General features: G+C 50.8%; 1 protein-coding gene across 1 annotated transcript in view; it reads left to right on the top strand.

The window, feature by feature from the left end:
* abca5 (ATP-binding cassette, sub-family A (ABC1), member 5) overlaps positions 1 to 20,337 on the top strand; it is a 28,078-nt gene that overhangs the window by 1,333 nt on the left and 6,408 nt on the right. Inside the window, exons 3-26 of the mRNA XM_047608825.1 lie at positions 1,749 to 1,846; positions 1,931 to 2,157; positions 2,809 to 2,950; positions 3,037 to 3,225; positions 5,486 to 5,633; positions 5,960 to 6,137; positions 6,259 to 6,317; positions 7,327 to 7,613; positions 8,460 to 8,579; positions 8,697 to 8,835; positions 9,408 to 9,638; positions 11,649 to 11,768; positions 12,050 to 12,251; positions 12,828 to 12,994; positions 13,089 to 13,216; positions 13,545 to 13,685; positions 13,784 to 13,897; positions 15,187 to 15,357; positions 15,438 to 15,551; positions 15,628 to 15,762; positions 18,822 to 18,890; positions 19,132 to 19,223; positions 19,717 to 19,840; positions 19,950 to 20,064. Of these exons, the coding sequence (XP_047464781.1) occupies positions 1,749 to 1,846; positions 1,931 to 2,157; positions 2,809 to 2,950; positions 3,037 to 3,225; positions 5,486 to 5,633; positions 5,960 to 6,137; positions 6,259 to 6,317; positions 7,327 to 7,613; positions 8,460 to 8,579; positions 8,697 to 8,835; positions 9,408 to 9,638; positions 11,649 to 11,768; positions 12,050 to 12,251; positions 12,828 to 12,994; positions 13,089 to 13,216; positions 13,545 to 13,685; positions 13,784 to 13,897; positions 15,187 to 15,357; positions 15,438 to 15,551; positions 15,628 to 15,762; positions 18,822 to 18,890; positions 19,132 to 19,223; positions 19,717 to 19,840; positions 19,950 to 20,064 (3,510 nt within the window). The remainder of the gene's footprint in view (positions 1 to 1,748; positions 1,847 to 1,930; positions 2,158 to 2,808; positions 2,951 to 3,036; positions 3,226 to 5,485; positions 5,634 to 5,959; positions 6,138 to 6,258; positions 6,318 to 7,326; positions 7,614 to 8,459; positions 8,580 to 8,696; positions 8,836 to 9,407; positions 9,639 to 11,648; positions 11,769 to 12,049; positions 12,252 to 12,827; positions 12,995 to 13,088; positions 13,217 to 13,544; positions 13,686 to 13,783; positions 13,898 to 15,186; positions 15,358 to 15,437; positions 15,552 to 15,627; positions 15,763 to 18,821; positions 18,891 to 19,131; positions 19,224 to 19,716; positions 19,841 to 19,949; positions 20,065 to 20,337) is intronic.

The following is a 20,337-nucleotide window of genomic DNA, read 5'->3' as shown; positions in this document are numbered from 1 at the left end:
TGACCCTGGTCTCTCGTAGACCTCGGTCTCTCTCTGTGGACTCTGGTCTCTCTGTAGACCCTGGTCTCCTCTCTCTGGTCTCTCTCTGTAGACCTGGTCTCTCTGTGGACCCTGGTCTCTCTCTGTGCTGGTCTCTCTCTGTAGACCCTGTCTCTCTGTGTGGCCATGGTCTCTCTGTGGACCCTGGTCTCTCTGTGGACCCTGGTGTCTCTCTGTGGACCCTGGTCTCTCTCTGTAGACCCTGGTCTCTCTCTCTCTGGTCTCTCTCTGTAGACCCTGGTCTCTCTCTGTGGACCCTGGTCTCTCTGTGGACCCTGGTCTCTCTGTAGACCCTGGTCTCTCTCTGTGGACTCTGGTCTCTCTGTAGACCCTGGTCTCTCTGTAAATCCTGGTCTCTCTGTAAATCCTGGTCTCTCTGTGGACCCTGGTCTCTCTCTGTAGACCCTGGTCTCTCTCTGTGGACCCTGGTCTCTCTCTGTAGACCCTGGTCTCTCTGTAGACCCTGGTCTCTCTCTGTGGACCCTGGTCTCTCTCTGTCTGGTCTCTCTCTGTAGACCCTGGTCTCTCTGTGGACCCTGGTCTCTCTCTGTAGACCCTGGTCTCTCTCTGTGGACCCTGGTCTCTCTCTGTGGACCCTGGTCTCTCTCTGTAGACCCTGGTCTCTCTGTGGACCCTGGTCTCTCTCTCTCTGGTCTCTCTCTGTGGACCCTGGTCTCTCTCTGTGGACCCTGGTCTCTCTCTGGTCTCTCTCTGTGGACCCTGGTCTCTCTCTGTAGACCCTGGTCTCTCTGTGGACCCTGGTCTCTCTCTGTAGACTCTGGTCTCTCTCTGTGGACCCTGGTCTCTCTCTCTCTGGTCTCTCTCTGTGGACCCTGGTCTCTCTGTAGACCCTGGTCTCTCTCTGTGGACCCTGGTCTCTCTGTGGACCCTGGTCTCTCTCTGTGGACCCTGGTCTCTCTCTGTAGACCCTGGTCTCTCTGTGGACCCTGGTCTCTCTGTGTGGACCTGGTCTCTCTCTGTGGACCCTGGTCTCTCTCTGTGGACCCTGGTCTCTCTCTGTGGACCCTGGTCTCTCTCTGGTCTCTCTCTGGTCTCTCTCTGTGGACCCTGGTCTCTCTCTGTAGACCCTGGTCTCTCTGTGGACCCTGGTCTCTCTCTGTGGACCCTGGTCTCTCTCTGGTCTCTCTCTGTGGACCCTGGTCTCTCTCTCTCTGGTCTCTCTCTGTGGACCCTGGTCTCTCTCTGTGGACCCTGGTCTCTCTCTGTGGACCCTGGTCTCTCTCTGTGGACCCTGGTCTCTCTCTGGTCTCTCTCTGTGGACCCTGGTCTCTCTCTGTGGACCCTGGTCTCTCTGTGACCTGGTCTCTCTCTGTGGACCCTGGTCTCTCTCTCTCTGGTCTCTCTCTGTCTGGTCTCTCTGTAGACCCTGGTCTCTCTCTGTGGACCCTGGTCTCTCTGTGGACCCTGGTCTCTCTGTAGACCCTGGTCTCTCTCTGTAGACCCTGGTCTCTCTGTAGACCCTGGTCTCTCTGTAGACCCTGGTCTCTCAGTGGACCCTGGTCTCTCTCTCTCTGGTCTCTAAAAACCCTTGGATCATTATTTCCAGGTTTAAGTCCTGGTCTTTTAGAATCAGTACTAACACACACCTCATTGTCTGCCCGGCTGAATCTGGTCCAGGTGGAACCAGGTTATGAAACAGAACATGACGGCAGTGAAGGCTTTGACCCCGTGTTGCTTGTCTCCTGCAGCCAGTTGCTTCACCAACTCTGTGAACTGCAGAGCTGCTAACTACTGGTACTCCGGCTTCATCCGCCTCCAGTCTCGGATCGATGCCGCCATCATCCAGGTCAGACCCACTGAGACGAGGTGACGACGGTTTAATTCCACCACGACGCTGTGGCCTCAGGGTTTCCTGCTGATGTCTTTGCAGATGCAGACGAAGCGATCGGTGTGGAGCGAGCTGGACCTGAGCGTGGTCATGATGGGCCAGCCCGGCTCTGTGGAGGTGCAGAAGTTTCCCCACGCCCTCATTTCCATCTACCTGGTCCTGGCCTTCACGCCCTTCGTCACCTTCCTCATCGTCAACGTGGTGGCTGAGAAGGAGCATCGACTGAAAGACACCATGACCATGATGGGGCTGTACGACACGTCCTTCTGGTGAGAGGATACCCAGACAATGTTAATGATGGCGGCCATCTTTGATGTAGATAGATTTAGTCAGATAGGCTAACGGCCCTCATCCAATCACAGGACAGGGTCCCTGAGAATGAGGTCAGCTGACTCCCTGAATACACTGAGGAGCAGGTTCTTCCATCCATCGAGTTTTTCCTCCATGTTCCAAGACGTCACCACCAGGATTCATGGGGCTCAGATAGTGAAAGAGGTGCTCCGCCCACAGACTAGAGGGGAGGAGCTCCGCCCACAGACTAGAGGGGAGGAGCTCCACCCACAGACTAAAGGAGAGGAGCTCCACCCACAGACTAGAGGGGAGGAGCTCCACCCACAGACTAGAGGGGAGGAGCTCCGCCAACAGACTAGAGGGGAGGAGCTCCACCCACAGACTAGAGGGGAGGAGCTCCGCCCACAGACTAAAGGAGAGGAGCTCCACCCACAGACTAGAGGGGAGGAGCTCCGCCCACAGACTAGAGGGGAGGAGCTCCGCCCACAGACTAGAGGGGAGGAGCTCCACCCACAGACTAAAGGAGAGGAGCTCCGCCCACAGATTAGAGGGGAGGAGCTTGTATCTGTGTAGTGTTGTAGTTGAGGACATCACCTCTGGAGCGCTGACTTGTTCTCGTCCTGTACCAGGTTATCGTGGGGCCTCCTGTACGCTGCTCTGGTCACCACCATGTCCATCCTCATGGCCGTCATCGCCACCTACACGGCTCTGTTTCCTAACAGCGACTTCTTCGTCGTCTTCTTCCTCATCTTCCTCTACGGGATATCATCTGTGAGTAGAGCCGTGAGAGAAGGGAGAGACTCTGCTGTAATAGTAAACACATAAATGATGTCTGAACTGTCCGTCTGCTTCCTCAGATCTTTTTCTCCTTCATGCTCACTCCGTTGTTTAAGAAGCCCAAGTTTGCCAGCACGGTGGGCTCCATGCTGACGGTGGTGTTCGGCTGCTTCTCCCTGTTCACCGTCCTGATGAAGGATTTCCCTCAGTCGCTGGTCTGGATCCTCTGCCTCCTGTCCCCCAGCGCCTTCTCCATCGGCATCGCACAGGTTACACAGTAAACACGCATTAAACACACTAAACACACATTAAACATGCATTAAACACACTAAACACACATTAAACACACAGTAAACACGCATTAAACACGCATTAAACACGCATTAAACACGCATTAAACACACATTAAACACGCATTAAACACAGTAAACACGCATTAAACACACAGTAAACACGCATTAAACACAGTAAACACGCATTAAACACGCATTAAACACGCATTAAACACGCATTAAACACACATTAAACACGCATTAAACACACAGTAAACACGCATTAAACACAGTAAACACGCATTAAACACACAGTAAACACGCATTAAACACGCATTAAGCACATTAAACACGCATTAAACACGCATTAAACACATTAAACACACATTAAACACGCATTAAACACACATTAAACACGCATTAAACACATTAAACACACATTAAACACGCATTAAACACACTAAACACGCATTAAACACACAAAACACACATTAAACACGCATTAAACACACATTAAACACGCATTAAACACACATTAAACACACATTAAACACGCATTAAACACGCATTAAACACGCATTAAACACACTAAACACGCATTAAACACACTAAACACGCATTAAACACGCATTAAACACACTAAACACGCATTAAACACGCATTAAACATGCATTAAACACAGTAAACACGCATTAAACACACAGTAAACACGCATTAAACACGCATTAAGCACATTAAACACGCATTAAACACAGTAAACACGCATTAAACACGCATTAAACACACTAAACACGCATTAAACACACTAAACACGCATTAAACACATTAAACACGCATTAAACACACTAAACACGCATTAAACACGCATTAAACACGCATTAAACACACATTAAACACGCATTAAACACGCATTAAACACATTAAACACACATTAAACACGCATTAAACACACTAAACACGCATTAAACACACTAAACACACATTAAACACGCATTAAACACACATTAAACACGCATTAAACACACTAAACACGCATTAAACACACATTAAACACGCATTAAACACGCATTAAACACACATTAAACACACTAAACACACATTTAACACACATTTAACAAGCATTAAACACACATTAAACACGCATTAAACACACTAAACACGCATTAAACACACTAAACACGCACTAAACACGCATTAAACACGCACTAAACACGCATTAAACACGCATTAAACACACTAAACACGCATTAAACACACGAAACACACATTAAACACACATTAAACACATTAAACACGCATTAAACACATTAAACACGCATTAAACGCATTAAACACGCATTAAACACGCATTAAACACACTAAACACGCATTAAACACACGAAACACACACTAAACACACGAAACACACACTAAACACACGAAACACACACTAAACACGCATTAAACACACACTAAACACACATTAAACACACACTAAACACACATTAAACACACTAAACACGCATTAAACACGCATTAAACACATATTAAACACATATTAAACACATTAAACACACACTAAACACACACTAAACACACATTAAACACATTAAACACACTAAACACACAAACACGTGTTAAACACACATTAAACACACTAAACACGCATTAAACACGCATTAAACGCACTAAACACACATTAAACACACTAAACACGCATTAAACACGCATTAAACACATTAAACACATTAAACACACTAAACACACAAACACGTGTTAAACACACATTAAACACACTAAACACGCATTAAACACGCATTAAATACACACTAAACACACATTAAACACGCATTAAACACACTAAACACACACTAAACACACATTAAACACGCACTAAACACACAGTAAACACACACTAAACACACACTAAACCACCGTCAACCAATCAAACACATGAATGTAAAATATTTTACCCGTGTATTTATTTATTCATTCAGGAAAATGAGCCGATATCACATAGGGAGGTGAACCTCTAGCATTACAAGTTAGTTTTAAGGTGAAATTAGAACCGATTAGAGTCGTTGTTGCTCATCAGGCTGGAAAAGGTTGAAAAAGAATTTCTAAAGATGATGATCAACACTGGACACGAGGACTCACTCAGATATGGAAGACTGTCTGAAAATGAATCCCTATAAATATGTATATTTCTGTAACTGGACGTGTGTGTTTGTGGACCAGTAGCAGCCCTGAGGACTCACCTGTGTTAAATGTCTTTCAGGTGGTTTACCTGGAGGCTCAGGGAGACGGCGCTGTGTTCTCGTCTTTGACCAACGGTCCTCATCCTCTCTACGTCCCTCTGCTCATGCTGGTGTTGGACTGCATCCTTTACCTTCTCTTGGCTGTTTACCTGGACCAGGTGCTGCCAGGTGAGCATCAACTCATTAAACAGCACGGGTGTCAAACATACGGCCCGCAGCCCAAAAGGGTCCCACCACAGGGTCTAATCTGGCCCAGGACTGAACAGCCGACAGCAATGAGCCCAAATTAAACCTGTTTTTATTGAGGAATTAAATTTTAAAGGATAGAGTTATTAAATGTAAACGTTCTCCTAATTCCATTGTTCTTCTTTGCACTAAAACAAAAGGAGAACGTGTGGAGTTGTCGTTACTTATAGGTTCTGATATCAGACTGGTCTGAATGTGGCCCCTGAACTAACACATGAAGTAACAGACTCACTGTCTCTGATGTGCAGGTGAGTTTGGGAGTCGGAGGTCGTTGCTGTACTTCCTGAAGCCGTCCTATTGGTCCAAGCGCCGGGAGCGCTACGTTGAAGTGAGCTCGGTGTACGACAGCGAGGTGAACGGGGCTCCGGCTGGAGACGAGTCGGTGGAGCCGGTTTCTCCTGAGTTCAGAGGGAAAGAAGCCATCCGGTACGGGCCTGGTCCACATGTGGACACATGTGGACACATGTGGACAGATGTGGACAGTGTGTTGGTCAGACACGTTGAATCTGAGCGACCTGTAACCTGACGCTCTGTTTCCTCCTGACAGCATCAACAACATCCGGAAAGTTTACAAAGAGAAGGACGGCGTGGTGGAGGCTCTGAGAGGTGAGTCTGGAGCTCCTCCAATACTGGATAATAATTCCTGACTTCATCAGAGATGCACCGCAATAAAACGCTCCTCCCTCTAGTATCTGGGTGGAGCTGATTGATTCAATAAGAAGCTTTATTTCTTCCTGGTAGAACATGGTTCTCCACTGTCCTTCCAGTCTGGAATAAACGTCTTAACCCAGTAGTTTAGTAGTTTCTAGATGTTTCCTCTGCTTGATGCAGCCAATGATTTGACCCTTCTCCACCAGACTAACATCTCCTCCTCCAGACTAACATCTCCTCCACCAGACTAACATCTCCTCCACCAGACTAACATCTCCTCCACCACCAGACTAACATCTTCCCCTCCACCAGACTAACATCTCCTCCACCAGACTAACATCTCCTCCACCAGACTAACATCATCTCCTCCACCAGACTAACATCTCCACCAGACTAACATCTCCTCCACCAGACTAACATCTCCTCCACCAGACTAACATCTTCTCCACCAGACTAACATCTCCACCAGACTAACATCTTCTCCACCAGACTAACATCTCCTCCTCCACCAGACTAACATCTTCTCCTCCAGACTAACATCTCCTCCTCCAGACTAACATCTCCTCCTCCAGACTAACATCTCCTCCACCAGACTAACATCTCCTCCACCAGACTAACATCATCTCCTCCACCAGACTAACATCTCCACCAGACTAACATCTCCTCCTCCAGACTAACATCTCCTCCACCAGACTAACATCTCCTCCACCAGACTAACATCTCCTCCACCAGACTAACATCTCCTCCACCAGACTAACATCTCCTCCTCCACCAGACTAACATGTTCTCCACCAGACTAACATCTTCTCCACCACCACGGGATGTGGAGCAAATGAGAAGCTGCTCATAAATAACTTGTTGAACTAATGATCCACCAGGAGTCTCTGGACTATGAGCTCAGGTAGATCCAGGTCTAGGAGACTGTCTGACTCTGTCTGGTCTCTGTCCTCTGACTGGTCCTCAGGTTTGACCTTTGACATCTACGAGGGCCAGATCACGGCCCTGCTGGGACACAGCGGGGCGGGGAAGTCCACCCTCATGAACATCCTGTGTGGGATCTGCCCCCCCTCCAGTGGCTCCGCCTCCATCTACGGGTCGCCTGTAGCCGAGATCGCCGACACCGCGGAGATGAAGCAGCTGGTGGGAATCTGCCCTCAGTTCAACATCATCTTCGACGTCCTCACGGTGGAGGAACACCTCAGGATCTTCTCCGCCATCAAAGGAATCCCCCCGGGGGACGTGGACGCTGAGGTGAAGGGACACGCTGGACACTCTGAGACGTCTGAGGCTGGAGACAGTTAGTGAGGAGGAGCAGGAGGAGATGAGGAGGAGGATAAGGAGGATAAGGGCTCCATGTACTAGTGACTGTAGTAGAGTTCTGTTATAGATGGGGACAGGGGGTCTGGGGACAGGAGGTCTGGAAGTCTGGGGACAGGTGGTCTGGGGACAGGAGGTCTGGGGACAGGAGGTCTGGGGACAGGAGGTCTGGAAGTCTGGGGACAGGTGGTCTGGGGACAGGAGGTCTGGGGACAGGAGGTCTGGAAGTCTGGGGACAGGTGGTCTGGGGACAGGAGGTCTGGGGACAGGAGGTCTGGAAGTCTGGGGACAGGTGGTCTGGGGACAGGAGGTCTGGGGACAGGAGGTCTGGGGACAGGAGGTCTGGAAGTCTGGGGACAGGTGGTCTGGGGACAGGAGGTCTGGGGACAGGAGGTCTGGAAGTCTGGGGACAGGAAGTCTGGGGACAGGAGGTCTGGAGGTCTGGGGACAGGAGGTCTGGGGACAGGAGGTCTGGAGGTCTGGGGACAGGAAGTCAGGGGACAGGAGGTCTGGAGGTCTGGGGACAGGAAGTCAGGGGACAGGAAGTCTGGAAGTCTGGGGACAGGTGGTCTGGAAGTCTGGGGACAGGTGGTCTGGGGACAGGTGGTCTGGGGACAGGAGGTTTGGGGACAGGAGGTCTGGAGGTCTGGGGACAGGAGGTCTGGGGACAGAAAGTCTGGGGACAGGAGGTTTGGGGACAGGAGGTCTGAGGACAGGAGGTCTGGGGACAGGTAGTCTGGTGACAGGTGGTCTGCTGCTAACGTCCAGTTTGTCTCTTAGGTGACTAAGGTCCTGAAGGACCTGGACCTGGAGAAGATCATGACGGCCCAAGCCAAGAACCTGAGTGGAGGCCAGAAGAGGAAACTGTCCCTGGGCATCGCCATCCTGGGGGACCCCAAGGTAGGCGTCCCCCACCCCCAGGACAACAAGATCCAGCCTGTTACTTCCTGTAGTCACGTCCCGCTCTGTCCCCCTCCGTCCCGCTCTGTCCCCCTCCGTCCCGCTCTGTCCCCTCAGATCCTGCTGCTGGACGAGCCCACGGCTGGAATGGACCCCTGCTCCAGACACCAGGTCTGGTCCCTGCTGAAGAGCCGCAGGTCCAACAGAGTCACGCTGCTGAGCACACACTACATGGACGAGGCCGACATCCTGGCTGGTACACACACCTGGACACACACACACACACACCTGGAGACACACACACACCTGGACACACACACACACACACACACACACACACACACACACACACACACCTGGACACACACACACACACACACACACACACACACACACACACACCTGGACACACACACACACACACACACCTGGACACACACACACACATACACACCTGGACACACACACACACACTTGGACACACATACACACACACACCTGGACACACACACACACACACACACACACACACACTTGGACACACACACACACACCTGGACACAACACACACACACCACACACCCACCTGAGACACACACACACACACACACACACACACACCTGGACACACACACACACCTGGACACATACTCTCACTCACACACTCTCACTCTCACACACACACACACACCTGGTAACAGACACACCTCCACTACACTCTCACACACCACGACTGGAGCACACACATGTACCGTAGACCAGGTCTGCTGGGGGTCCTTCATAGACCCGGGTAGACCAGGTCCTGGTTAACGCTGGTCTCCCCTCCAGACCGTAAAGCTGTGGTCTCCCAGGGCCAGCTGAGGTGTGTGGGCTCCTCCATGTACCTGAAGACCAGGTGTGGGGTCGGGTACCACCTGAGGATGTCCATCGCTGAGACCTGCGACCCCCAGCTGGTCTCAGCCAGGGTCCAGAACCACGTCCCCAAAGCCACGATGTCCCGGCAGCAGGAGGCCGAGCTCACCTTCACCCTGCCCTTCGAGAGCATGGACACCTTCCCAGGTCAGACCGCCACAGACCAGACCGCCACAGACCAGGTCCCTAGAGTCCAGGTCCCTAGAGTCCAGGTCAGACCGCCACAGACCAGGTCCCCAGAGTCCAGGTCAGACCGCCACAGACCAGGTCCCTAGAGTCCAGGTCAGACCGCCACAGACCAGGTCCCCAGAGTCCAGGTCAGACCGCCACAGACCAGGTCCCCAGAGTCCAGGTCAGACCGCCACAGACCAGGTCCCTAGAGTCCAGGTCAGACCGCCACAGACCAGGTCCCCAGAGTCCAGGTCAGACCGCCACAGACCAGGTCCCCAGAGTCCAGGTCAGACCGCCACAGACCAGGTCCCTAGAGTCCAGGTCAGACCGCCACAGACCAGGTCCCCAGAGTCCAGGTCCCCAGAGTCCAGGTCAGACCGCCACAGACCAGGTCCCCAGAGTCCAGGTCAGACCGCCACAGACCAGGTCCCTAGAGTCCAGGTCAGACCGCCACAGACCAGGTCCCTAGAGTCCAGGTCCCTAGAGTCCAGGTCAGACCGCCACAGACCAGGTCCCTAGAGTCCAGGTCAGACCGCCACAGACCAGGTCCCTAGAGTCCAGGTCCCTAGAGTCCAGGTCAGACTGCCACAGACCAGGTCCCTAGAGTCCAGGTCAGACCGCCACAGACCAGGTCCCCAGAGTCCAGGTCAGACCGCCACAGACCAGGTCCCTAGAGTCCAGGTCAGACCGCCACAGACCAGGTCCCCAGAGTCCAGGTCCCTAGAGTCCAGGTCAGACAGCCACAGACCAGGTCCCTAGAGTCCAGGTCCCTAGAGTCCAGGTCAGACCGCCACAGACCAGGTCCCCAGAGTCCAGGTCAGACCGCCACAGACCAGGTCCCTAGAGTCCAGGTCCCTAGAGTCCAGGTCAGACCGCCACAGACCAGGTCCCCAGAGTCCAGGTCAGACCGCCACAGACCAGGTCCCTAGAGTCCAGGTCCCTAGAGTCCAGGTCCCGAGAGTCCAGGTCAGACTGCCACAGACCAGGTCCCTAGAGTCCAGGTCAGACCGCCACAGACCAGGTCCCCAGAGTCCAGGTCAGACCGCCACAGACCAGGTCCCTAGAGTCCAGGTCAGACCGCCACAGACCAGGTCCCTAGAGTCCAGGTCCCTAGAGTCCAGGTCAGACCGCCACAGACCAGGTCCCCAGAGTCCAGGTCCCCAGAGTCCAGGTCAGACCGCCACAGACCAGGTCCCCAGAGTCCAGGTCAGACCGCCACAGATCAGGTCCCTAGAGTCCAGGTCAGACCGCCACAGACCAGGTCCCTAGAGTCCAGGTCCCTAGAGTCCAGGTCAGACCGCCACAGACCAGGTCCCTAGAGTCCAGGTCAGACCGCCACAGACCAGGTCCCTAGAGTCCAGGTCAGACCGCCACAGACCAGGTCCCCAGAGTCCAGGTCAGACCGCCACAGACCAGGTCCCCAGAGTCCAGGTCAGACCGCCACAGACCAGGTCCCTAGAGTCCAGGTCAGACCGCCACAGACCAGGTCCCCAGAGTCCAGGTCCCTAGAGTCCAGACCAGACCGCCACAGACCAGGTCCCCAGAGTCCAGGTCAGACCGCCACAGACCAGGTCCCTAGAGTCCAGGTCCCTAGTATCCAGGTCCCTAGAGTCCAGGTCCCTAGAGTCCAGGTCCCTAGAGTCCAGGTAAAGTTAGATCAGGTCTTTAAATGGAATAAAACAATGTGTGAGTCTGACTTTAAACGTCGTCATGGTGATAAATCTACGTAGAAACAGAAACTCTAGATCTGTGACTGATAATTAACTCAGTGATCAGTTATAACTGGTTCAGACGTTTTAAAGCAGCAGGAACTTAGACGGACTGACTGACTGACTGACTGACTGACTGATTAACTGACTGATTAACTGACTGACTGACTGACTGACTGGTTCACCCTGAAGGGGACTAGTCTGAGCGTGGATGAAGTAATGATTCGTGCTGAGCTCCATCATCGCTGTGAACGCTGTGTTTCTTTGTCCGTCTCAGGTTTGTTCTCGGAGCTGGACTCTCAGCCCAGTCTGGGCATCACCAACTACGGGGTTTCGATGACCACGCTGGAGGACGTCTTCCTCCGCTTGGAGGCCGAGGCTGAGGTGGACCAGGCCGGTGAGTGGCTCGCCTCATTTCGTCCCACGTGAACCCGTCCTGGTCTCAGAGGACATTTAGCACCAGGAGTAAGAACCGGAGCTTTTAGGTTTTGGCTCCAGATGTTTGGACGCGCTTCAGTCTGAAGCTCTGAAGCTCTGAGTGCGTTAGGTCTTTTAATTGTGTTCTTCTGTAAGTAGCTGGTGTCTTGGCAGGTCCCCGCGGTCTCTCTGGGGTTCGGGTTAGATACCCCGGGTCAGTAGAGGCTACATGAAATGAATGAATGTGCTTGGTGTCTCCAGACTACAGTGTGTTTAACCGGGAACAGGCCGAGGGCGAATGCGACAGCGCCTCTCTGGACGACATGGACCAGCGGCTGCTCTCCTTCTCTGACAGCAAGTCGGACGTGGTGTCGGGTCACGCGCTGTGGAGGCAGCAGTTCAGCACCGTGGCCTGGCTGCACATGCTCAACATGCGCCGCGAGAGGAAGGCCTTCGTTTACACGTGAGACCCGGAAAAACACGGCAGGACGCGGTCTGAGAGGGTTTCAGCTTATTGCATGTTCAAGAAACATCTGAAATGAGATGAGATTTATTCAGCACGGGCTCAGTGAAGTGTTGCAGCTGCAGCCGGCAGGAAAAAGAAGTAGAAACAGTAACAACTTCACACAGCACAAATAAAACATAATCAAAATAAAAAACAAACATTATGTTCCGGTTCCAGTTACAAGGTAGAAATGCAGCATGTGAAACCCAGTCAGACCCGTGCAGCATAAACACTGAAGTGATCCGGTATCAGAGGAGATGAAGTGGTTCTGTTCTGAGGAATGAGATCAAATTCCTCCAAAACACATTCAGTTCCCAGGAGCTCAGGGACACGAGGCTCCACTCACATACAATAATCTAATCTAATCTAATCTAATCTAATCTAATCTAATGTTCTGTTTGAGTTCTCTGTCTCAGGGCTTAAAATCTGCCGATGTTTTAAATGATTGAACACGTTTCCTCATGACATTTCTCATCAGTGCCACAGAGAACATGTGGTCCGCGAGTTAATCTAACCTGGGCTGGTCTCTTGCAGTCTGGCCTTGTTCCTGGTGTTTGTGGCTGCGGTTCTGGTCCTGTCTCTGGTCACAGGAAACATCCAGATTCACTCCTCCGACCGACAGTTTCTGCCCATTTACCTCCTCAAGAGGAACCAGGAGCCGCGGAGATACGTCACCAGCCTCCTGGTCCAGAACTCCTCAGGTGAGTACGTTTGTTCATGACCTAGTTTCCTGTTCAGACCCCTCATCTTCTTATGGTTCTTCTGGTTCTTCTGGTTCTTGTGGTTCTGCTCCAGGCTCTGACATTTCTGACTTCATCCACCACCTGGAGTCTCAGAACATCAAGGTGGAGCTGATGAAACACAGCGACTACATGTCAGCAGCTCCTCACAGCGCCGCCATCAACGTGACCGGCTCCAGCAAGGTCGGTACCAGGTCCACGAGAACCCGGGTCAGACTGGGCTCTGGTGTTTTTACTAAAGATCAGACTTATTAAAAAAAAAAAAAACAGCTGTTCCAGTTTATTAGATTCAAAATGTGTTTGTTATTCATTTAAGACCATCAGGTTTTTATTCTCATCATCCAGTAAAAACAACGAAACACAGATTTGAGTTTAATTGTAGTTAAGAGCCACATAAATTACCCACAATCCTCTCTGCTCCACCCACCATGCTGGGGTCCTTTAGACTAGGCCTGTCCTTTGTTTCCATCCAGTGGTCTCACTCTGTTAAGCTTCCTGTGCCGTGTGTCAGCAGGGCTTCAGATACAGCGTTGCATTTAACAGCACCACGGTTCACTCCTTACCCATGGCCGTCAACGTCCTGAGCAACGCTCTCCTCAGGGGTCTGAACGGGTCTGGACAGATCCAAACCTGGACCAAACCCTTCGACTATGTGAGTGTGTGACAGCGTTCAGATCAGAGTCCACGTATAACTCGCTGACTCCTCCCACTGACTCCTCCCACTGACTCCTCCCACTGTCTCATCCTCAGCAAATCCCAGACGCCACGTCCTACGCCCTGGTCTACATAGAGGCCATCATACTGGGGATGCTGGCCGCTGGCATGCCTGCGTACTTTGCGATGGACCACACTCGGGACCGAGAGGTAGGCAGCTGATGATAGCTTAGCATAGCTTTCTAAATGAACTCAGTGGTTTTAATTAAGCACAGAGAACAGGCCCGAACCAGGACATTAGCGCCCCCATGTTTCATGGAGGGATGAGGTTCTGATGCTGGAATGCAGAGTTGGTTCTTCTCCAAACATGACGATGCCCAAACATTTAAACCAAACTGTTCTACTCTGGTCTCATCTGTCCACTAAACAGACAGAGACAGATGTTGAGTCTTGTCAGATAACAGTATCGGCCTCAGTATCGGCCTCACGCTGTGAAGTCGTCCTGTATCATCCTGTCCCATCTCGTCCTGTCTCATCCTGTCTCATCCTGTCTCATATGGTCTCGTCCCTTCTCGTCCTGTCTCATCTGGTCTCGTCCTGTCTCATCCTGTCTCATCTGGTCTCGTCCTGTCTCATCTGGTCTCGTCCTGTCTCATCTGGTCTCGTCCCGTCTCGTCCTGTCTCATCTGGTCTCGTCCCGTCTCGTCCTGTCTCATCTGGTCTCGTCCTGTCTCATCCTGTCTCATCTGGTCTCGTCCCATCTCGTCCTGTCTCATCTGGTCTCGTCCCGTCTCATCCTGTCTCATCTGGTCTCGTCCCGTCTCATCCTGTCTCATCTGGTCTCGTCCTGTCTCATCCTGTCTCATCTGGTCTCGTCCTGTATCATCCTGTCTCATCTGGTCTCGTCCTGTCTCATCTGGTCTCGTCCTGTCTCGTCCCGTCTCGTCCCGTCTCGTCCTGTCTCATCTGGTCTCGTCCTGTCTCATCCTGTCTCATCTGGTCTCGTCCCGTCTCATCCTGTCTCATCTGGTCTCGTCCCGTCTCGTCCTGTCTCATCTGGTCTCGTCCCGTCTCATCTGGTCTCGTCCTGTCTCGTCCTGTCTCATCTGGTCTCGTCCCGTCTCATCTGGTTTCGTCCCGTCTCATCCTCTCTGATCCCATCTCGTCCTGTCTCATCCCGTCTCGTCCCGTCTCATCTGGTCTCGTCCTGTCTCGTCCCGTCTCATCTGGTCTTGTCCCCCTCTCATCCTCTCTGATCCCGTCTCATCCTCTCTGATCCCGTCTCATCCTCTCTGATCCCGTCTCGTCCTGTCTCATCTGGTCTCGTCCCGTCTCATCTGGTCTCGTCCCGTCTCATCTGGTCTCGTCCTGTCTCATCCTCTCTGATCCCATCTCGTCCTGTCTCATCCCGTCTCATCTGGTCTCGTCCTGTCTCATCCTGTCTCATCTGGTCTCGTCCCCCTCTCATCCTCTCTGATCCTGTCTCGTCCCGTCCTCAGATCAAGTGTCGCTCTACGCTGCGTATCTCGGGCCTGGTCCCGTCGGCGTACTGGTGCGGCCAGGCGGCGGTAGACATCCCCTTCTACTACCTTATCCTCTCCAGCATGACCATCGTCCTGTTCTCCTTCCACACTGGAAACCTGCTGACCTCCAGCAACCTCACGGCTGTGGTCTGTACCTCCGCTCTGACTCAAACATACCACAGACGCCTGGTTACTGGCTCAGGAGTTGACTCCTCTCTCCTCCTCAGGTCCTCTGCATCGTCGGCTTCGGCCCGGCCATCGTCCTCTTCACCTACGTCTTTTCTTTTGGCTTCGCCCGAGTCCAGAGCAACAGGGACTTCTTCTCTGTCATCTCCATGATGGTGAGACAGGAAAGCTTCCTCCTCCCTGACATCAGGACGTAGCTCTTAAAGGCTGAATGAATGTCTCGTCCCTCAGGTGTGTGTGGTCTCAGCCACCCTTGTCCAGCTGTTTGTGAATGTAAACCCTGAACTGACGAGGAACCTGCACAACATCTTGTGTTTCTTCAACCCTCTGTATCCTCTGATGGGTTGTCTCAACTGCATCACCAAGGTAGGAGCTCACAGAGTTCATATACCAGACCTCTCCCTCCTTTACCCCCATGGGTGGGTTTACTCCTGTAGCTCGCAGACTGGTGGAAGCATAGTCCAGAACACAGCAGTGAGTAGAAACAGAGCAGTGAGTAGAAACAGAGCAGTGAGTAGAAACAGAGCAGTGAGCAGAAACAGAGCAGTGAGTAGAGTAGAAACGGAGCAGTGAGTAGAAACGGAGCAGTGAGTAGAAAAAGAGCAGTGAGTAGAGTAGAAACAGAGCAGTGAGTAGAAACAGAGCAGTGAGTAGAAACAGAGCAGTGAGTAGAAACAGAGCAGTGAGTAGAGTAGAAACAGAGCAGTGAGCAGAAACAGAGCAGTGAGTAGAGTAGAAACAGAGCAGTGAGTAGAAACAGAGCAGTGAGCAGAAACAGAGCAGTGAGTAGAGTAGAAACAGAGCAGTGAGTAGAAACAGAGCAGTGAGTAGAAACAGAGCAGTGAGGAGAAACAGAGCAGTGAGTAGAGTAGAAACAGAGCAGTGAGTAGAGTAGAAACAGAGCAGTGAGGAGAGTAGAAACAGAGCAGTGAGGAGAGTAGAAACAGAGCAGTGAGGAGAGTAGAAACAGAGCAGTGAGGAGAGTAGAAACAGAGCAGTGAGTAGAGTAGAAACAGCAGTGAGTAGAGCAGAAACAGAGCAGTGAGTAGAAACAGAGCAGTGAGTAGAGTAGAAACAGAGCAGTGAGTAGAGTAGAAACAGAGCAGTGAGCAGAAACAGAGCAGTGAGTAGAGTAGAAACAGAGCAGAGCAGTGAGGAGAGTAGAAACAGAGCAGAGCAGTGAGGAGAGTAGAAACAGAGCAGTGAGTAGAGTAGAAACAGAGCAGTGAGTAGAGTAGAAACAGAGCAGTGAGTAGAGTAGAAACAGAGCAGTGAGCAGAAACAGAGCAGAGCAGTGAGGAGAGCAGAAACAGAGCAGTGAGTAGAGTAGAAACAGAGCAGTGAGTAGAGCAGAAACAGAGCAGTGAGTAGAGCAGAAACAGAGCAGTGAGTAGAGTAGAAACAGAGCAGTGAGGAGAGCAGAAACAGAGCAGTGAGTAGAGCAGAAACAGAGCAGTGAGTAGAGTAGAAACAGAGCAGTGAGTAGAGCAGAAACAGAGCAGTGAGGAGAAACAGAGCAGTGAGTAGAGCAGAAACAGAGCAGTGAGGAGAAACAGAGCAGTGAGGAGAAACAGAGCAGTGAGTAGAGTAGAAACAGAGCAGTGAGTAGAGTAGAAACAGAGCAGTGAGGAGAGTAGAAACAGAGCAGTGAGTAGAGTAGAAACAGAGCAGTGAGTAGAGCAGAAACAGAGCAGTGAGTAGAGCAGAAACAGAGCAGTGAGTAGAGCAGAAACAGAGCAGTGAGGAGAAACAGAGCAGTGAGGAGAAACAGAGCAGTGAGTAGAAACAGAGCAGTGAGTAGAGTAGAAACAGAGCAGTGAGGAGAGTAGAAACAGAGCAGTGAGGAGAGTAGAAACAGAGCAGTGAGTAGAGTAGAAACAGAGCAGTGAGTAGAAACAGAGCAGTGAGTAGAGTAGAAACAGAGCAGTGAGTAGAGTAGAAACAGAGCAGTGAGCAGAAACAGAGCAGAGCAGTGAGGAGAGCAGAAACAGAGCAGTGAGTAGAGTAGAAACAGAGCAGTGAGTAGAGCAGAAACAGAGCAGTGAGTAGAGCAGAAACAGAGCAGTGAGGAGAGCAGAAACAGAGCAGTGAGGAGAGCAGAAACAGAGCAGTGAGTAGAGCAGAAACAGAGCAGTGAGGAGAGCAGAAACAGAGCAGTGAGGAGAGCAGAAACAGAGCAGTGAGGAGAGCAGAAACAGAGCAGTGAGTAGAGCAGAAACAGAGCAGTGAGTAGAGCAGAAACAGAGCACTGAGTAGAGCAGAAACAGAGCAGTGAGTAGAGCAGAAACAGAGCAGTGAGTAGAGTAGAAACAGAGCAGTGAGTAGAGCAGAAACAGAGCAGTGAGGAGAAACAGAGCAGTGAGTAGAGCAGAAACAGAGCAGTGAGTAGAGCAGAAACAGAGCAGTGAGGAGAAACAGAGCAGTGAGTAGAGCAGAAACAGAGCAGTGAGTAGAGTAGAAACAGAGCAGTGAGGAGAGTAGAAACAGAGCAGTGAGTAGATCAGAAACAGAGCAGTGAGGATAGTAGAAACAGAGCAGTGAGTAGAGTAGAAACAGAGCAGTGAGTAGAGTAGAAACAGAGCAGTGAGTAGAGCAGAAACAGAGCAGTGAGGAGAAACAGAGCAGTGAGTAGAGCAGAAACAGAGCAGTGAGGAGAAACAGAGCAGTGAGTAGAAACAGAGCAGTGAGTAGAGTAGAAACAGAGCAGTGAGTAGAGTAGAAACAGAGCAGTGAGTAGAGCAGAAACAGAGCAGTGAGTAGAAACAGAGCAGTGAGTAGAGTAGAAACAGAGCAGTGAGTAGAGTAGAAACAGAGCAGTGAGCAGAAACAGAGCAGAGCAGTGAGGAGAGCAGAAACAGAGCAGTGAGTAGAGTAGAAACAGAGCAGTGAGTAGAGCAGAAACAGAGCAGTGAGTAGAGCAGAAACAGAGCAGTGAGTAGAGTAGAAACAGAGCAGTGAGGAGAGCAGAAACAGAGCAGTGAGTAGAGCAGAAACAGAGCAGTGAGTAGAGCAGAAACAGAGCAGTGAGTAGAGCAGAAACAGAGCAGTGAGTAGAGTAGAAACAGAGCAGTGAGTAGAGCAGAAACAGAGCAGTGAGGAGAAACAGAGCAGTGAGTAGAGCAGAAACAGAGCAGTGAGGAGAAACAGAGCAGTGAGTAGAGCAGAAACAGAGCAGTGAGGAGAGCAGAAACAGAGCAGTGAGTAGAGCAGAAACAGAGCAGTGAGGATAGTAGAAACAGAGCAGTGAGTAGAGCAGAAACAGAGCAGTGAGTAGAGCAGAAACAGAGCAGTGAGGAGAAACAGAGCAGTGAGACCAAGTGGCTCAGGTTCAGGATGGTTGCAGACACCAGGACCCACCAGGACTCACCAGGACTCACTAGGACTCACCAGGACTCCCTTCTCTTACATCTGATCTTTGTTTCCAGGCCACTTTCCTGCCCTCTGTCTACGAGGAGAACTTCCTGTGGAAGAACCTGCTCATCTCAGTCGTAGCCGTACGTGTCTCATTTAAATTATTATTGTTATTATTATTATTATTATCACTATAAGTTCTATTTAACCAGGTTTGTCCCATTCAGATCATTGAGATTTTCAGGAGAGACCTGACCAAGAATGAGAGCTCATATATTTAGATATATTTTAGAGGCATCTGAAGAACAGTCCTGTTAATGGAGACATCCCTGGACGTTGGTGATGTGAGGACATGTGTTTGACTCTACCCTGTGTGTCTCTCAGCCATACCTGCAGTGCATCCTCCTGCTCTTCCTGCTCCGGTGGCTGGAGATCCATTACGGAGGCAGGACCATGAAAACCGATCAGTTCTGCAGGTGACAGGAAGCCTCAGTGCATGAATACTTTTAACACATCTTTGTTTATCTGCACAAGAAACAAGCTAAATGAGGTTTCTCTCTTCTTCTGGATCGTATAATGAGCTCAATGGTAGAATGTGATGACGTCCAGGAGAAATAAAATGTCCAAAGGTTGAATTGTGTGAACGTTGCCTCCTGTAGTGAATCAGTAGCATTTTGGAGCCAGATTCACTTTAAGAGGTAAAAACCCAACGTGGAGGAACTTTGGGTTCTTTGGTTTGATCCTAATGTCCAGATGGAGAGTGGACCTGGTTCTGTTTCACTAGAACCTTTGGAGAACATTGTTGTGGAGATAGTCCTGGTTTATTAGTTTTTTGTGTCTCGTTTACAGGTTTATTTAAACCGTTACATTCAGTGGTTCAGACGTCGTCTTTAGCCTCAGTTCTGTGACGTTGACATGGAAACCTCCACAGTTTTGTGAAGTCATCCTTGATGTGTTCATCCTCTTCAGGATCTCATCGAAGTCGAAGCCCAGAGCGGAGAGGAACCCGGAGGACGGGCTGAACGAGGACGAGGACGTTCAGATGGAGAAGGCCAGAGTGAAGGAGGCTCTGAGCTGTCAGTCCTGTGAGGAGGTCAGGAGGTCATTTAATCATTAGAGCTGCACAGACACACGTTACCTCTGAAGGATTAGTCTCATTCATTCATTCATTCACTCATTCATTCACCGTGTTCCCTCAGAAGTCGGTGGTGGTGGTGAGTAACCTGAGGAAGCAGTACAAGGGTAGACGAGAAGGGTTTTCCTTTGGAAAGAAGAACAAAGTGGCAGCAAAGAACGTCTCTTTCTGTGTTCGTAAAGGTTTGTTCAGCCTTTCTGTCGAAGCTTTAACCCTCCAGCTAGAACCAGGAACCATCATCTGTCAGTGAGGTTATCGTCTTGTGGTTTTCATTGAGCCAATCAGAGAAGATCCAGGAAACATCCTCAGGTCTAATCAGGGTCTAATGTGGTCTACAAGGTCCCCCTCTGATCTGGTTTATTAGGAACCATGAAGAAGAACAAGTGTCCTAATGTTTTTAATGTGATGATGTTGACAAGTGTCTGAATCAGCTCTGATGTTCTAATGTGACAAAC

Source organism: Mugil cephalus, chromosome 16 (assembly GCF_022458985.1).
Source record: "Mugil cephalus isolate CIBA_MC_2020 chromosome 16, CIBA_Mcephalus_1.1, whole genome shotgun sequence".
NCBI lineage: Eukaryota > Metazoa > Chordata > Actinopteri > Mugiliformes > Mugilidae > Mugil > Mugil cephalus.
Note: the sequence above shows the minus strand (reverse complement) of the source record. Positions and strands in the feature narration are given on the sequence as shown.